A 2865-nucleotide genomic window follows, 5' to 3' on the forward strand; every position below is an offset into this window, starting at 1 on the left:
CTTCCCACCCCCTACCCACCATGACAGGCTGCCGGCCCGTCTGGCTGGGTGAGTCACACAGGAGTTGCGTGTCCGAGACGGTGAGTGCACATGGCTGGCCCCCAATCAGCACGGTGTAGTTGAGGCGGGAGCTGCCTGCTGCCGCGGGGATCAGATTCTTGCCCTGTGCGTGGAGGGCACGGTCAGCCAGGGCTCCCCCCCGCCGCCCCTCCCAGCCCCTGTGCCCCACCAGCACCTTCAACACCACGTGGGAGCCAGGTTTGACATCCAGGACGCCGGAGGGCCCAAGTGGCTCAAAGCTGGGGTCAGGGTAGTAGGTGAAGGAGGACCGGTTGAGGGAGCGGGCTGTCTGCACATGGTCCAGCAGGAAACCAAACTCATCAGGGTGCTCGCCTTGGGCCCGTGGCTGGGGCCGCCCCGGGAAGATGCCAGGGGCCTTACACAGCATGGCAGTGTCGTTGATAACCTGGCACGTCTGTGTGGACAAAGGCGGGCAGTCCAGCACATGAGACCATGCATGGCCGGGGCAGGGGCGGGGCGAGGGCAGCTGGCACTCACATTGGTGGTCTCGATGCCTCGGTACTTGGCCCGGACCCGGGGCTCTTGGACTGTCAGCAGGTGGGTTCCACTGACAGTGATGGCAGTGCTTCCGCTGGGGACAGGGAGGAGGGGCCTCAGACTCTGCCCCCCAATGCCCCCAGCCCAGCCCTGGAGAGCTATGAAGGCTGCAGTGGGAGCCTAGGGCCTCCTACAACTCAGGTCGCTGCGCGGGTGCCAGGTGCTCTGTGTCAGGAGGACCCTGCCCCCTCTGCCCATAAGGGCCCAGGTTTAATAAATTTTTATTATTTATTTCAGAGAGGGAGAGAGAGGGAGAAAGAGATAGAAACATCAATGATGAGAGAGGATCATTGATTGGCTGCCTCCTGCGTGTCCCTTACTTGGGGATCGAGCCCACAATCCAGGCATGTGCCCTGACCGGGAATCAAACCGTGACCTCCTGGTTCATAGGTCGATGCTCAACCACTGAGCCACACCGGCCTGGCTAAGGGATCAGGCTTAGAGGAGGTATAATTTGATGCCCAAGGGCCCAGCCATCAGGCAAGGCCCCAGGACAGGAGCTTGGGGACCCATTCTCTCTTCTCTAGAGTCTTACTTGATTATACTCCAGGTGGGCTCAAGGCGAGTGACAGTAGGGTCCTGGGTGTAGGTGTAGAGAACTCCGGGGCTGGAGATGTTAGCACGGTCAATGGCCAGGGTGATGGGGGCCTGGCTGGGGCCCAGGGTGGAAACGGGCGAGATACACACGATTGCTTCGGCATCCCTCCTACATGGCAAGTGGAGAGCTTTGAGTAGGTGGCCCAGGGCCCTCACCGGGCAACCAAATGCCCATCCCAAGACTGGCAGGGCCCTACCCACCTCACAAACTGGCACTCGCCATCTCTCACGATCACTGTGACCGTGCTGCCGGCATCTAGAGAACTTCCAGAGATGGTGAGCCTCGTGCCCCCAGAAGCTGGGCCCCGACTGGGACGCACACGGTCGAATGTCGGGGTCTGTGGGAGAAGCAGCCCTGAGGGGAGGGAGGAGGCAGCCCAGTGCGGGTCGCGCGCCCTCACAGGGGGTGGGTGTGGGAAGGGCCGGGCGGCTCACACACCACAAAGCTGTAGAGCTGCTCTGATTGCGTGCGGAAGTCGGCAGAACAGTCGCCTACACACAGTTCCACGGGCCCCGGCGGTGGGCTGGGCACCAGCGACTCCTCCATCTCACACACGATCCTAGGGGACAGAGAAGGTCAGGGCCAGCCTCGGAGCAGCAGCCTGGGTGCCCGCCCAGCCACACTCACCTCTCGGCGCTGATGTACTCAGCGGGAATGGAATTGCAACGCACGCCGGCCACCCGAAGGCCTACCTCTCGGTAGGTGAGGCCTAGGTTCTCACCCTCGATGGTGACTCGGGTGCCTCCCTCCTTGGGCCCCATGAGTGGGTGAATCTGCAGAGCAGGACAGGAGGTGAGAGGGTGAGCCAGACCGCTGGGTGTCTTGTATGCGGAAGGTGTGAGAGGCTCACCTGGGTGATGCGGGGGTGGCTACAGCGGGTACCCTTCTGGCTCGGGTGCATCCAGTTGGTCTTGGGGGCCAGACAGTGGGCACGCAGCTGGCACCTGTGCTCCGAGATGCACCAGCCACAGTTGAAGCGGGGGTCGGCCTTGAGGCAGAGGCCGCAGCTGGGTCGCTGTGCCCAGCATTTATACAGGATAGCTGCAGACACAGGGGGCACTGCTGGGGGCAGCTATGGGGAGCCAGGGCCACTCAGGGTCCCCCTGTTAGACCTGGCCCCAGTTCATGCCAACTCTGCCCCAGGAGGCAAGCTCCTCCACCCCATCTTTTTTTTAAAATACATTTTTATTGATTTCAGAGAGGAAGGGAGAGGGAGAGAGAGAAATATCAATGATGAGAATCACTAATTGGCTGCCTCCTGCATGCCCCCCCCACTGGGGACAGAGCCCGCAACCTGGGCATCTGCCTTTGACCGGGAATTGAACCTTCTGGTTCATAGGCTGACGCTCAACCAGTGAGCCATGTTGGTCGGGAACCTACGCCCCATCTTGCCCCTCACCTCGGAAGGTGGCAGGCTTGTCGATAGGGAAATCTCCATCCCAGACCACAGAGAAGTCCAGCTCAGTGTCACCATACTCGTCACCTTCATAGGAGTACTGGGGGAGAGGGACCACACGACCCCTCAGAAGGTGCCCTGCCACAGCTACTTGAGGCTCCCAGGCCAGTCAGTGAGCTGGGCACAGGCCAGGGAGAGGAGGTGTACAGGCCGGGAGAGTGGGGCACAGGTGGGGGAGCAGGGTACAGGCCAG

The 2865-nt window shown here is 61.6% G+C and overlaps 1 protein-coding gene across 1 annotated transcript in view; it reads right to left on the reverse strand.

The window, feature by feature from the left end:
• Positions 1–2865, reverse strand: part of PLXNA3 (plexin A3) — a 14837-nt gene that overhangs the window by 5944 nt on the left and 6028 nt on the right. Inside the window, exons 11-19 of the mRNA XM_014533241.1 lie at positions 2616–2717; positions 2067–2257; positions 1844–1989; positions 1655–1775; positions 1417–1553; positions 1154–1324; positions 559–652; positions 236–475; positions 16–163 (exon numbers count right to left, since the gene is read on the reverse strand). Of these exons, the coding sequence (XP_014388727.1) occupies positions 16–163; positions 236–475; positions 559–652; positions 1154–1324; positions 1417–1553; positions 1655–1775; positions 1844–1989; positions 2067–2257; positions 2616–2717 (1350 nt within the window). The remainder of the gene's footprint in view (positions 1–15; positions 164–235; positions 476–558; positions 653–1153; positions 1325–1416; positions 1554–1654; positions 1776–1843; positions 1990–2066; positions 2258–2615; positions 2718–2865) is intronic.

This window comes from Myotis brandtii, unplaced genomic scaffold (assembly GCF_000412655.1).
Source record: "Myotis brandtii unplaced genomic scaffold, ASM41265v1 scaffold959, whole genome shotgun sequence".
Lineage (NCBI taxonomy): Eukaryota > Metazoa > Chordata > Mammalia > Chiroptera > Vespertilionidae > Myotis > Myotis brandtii.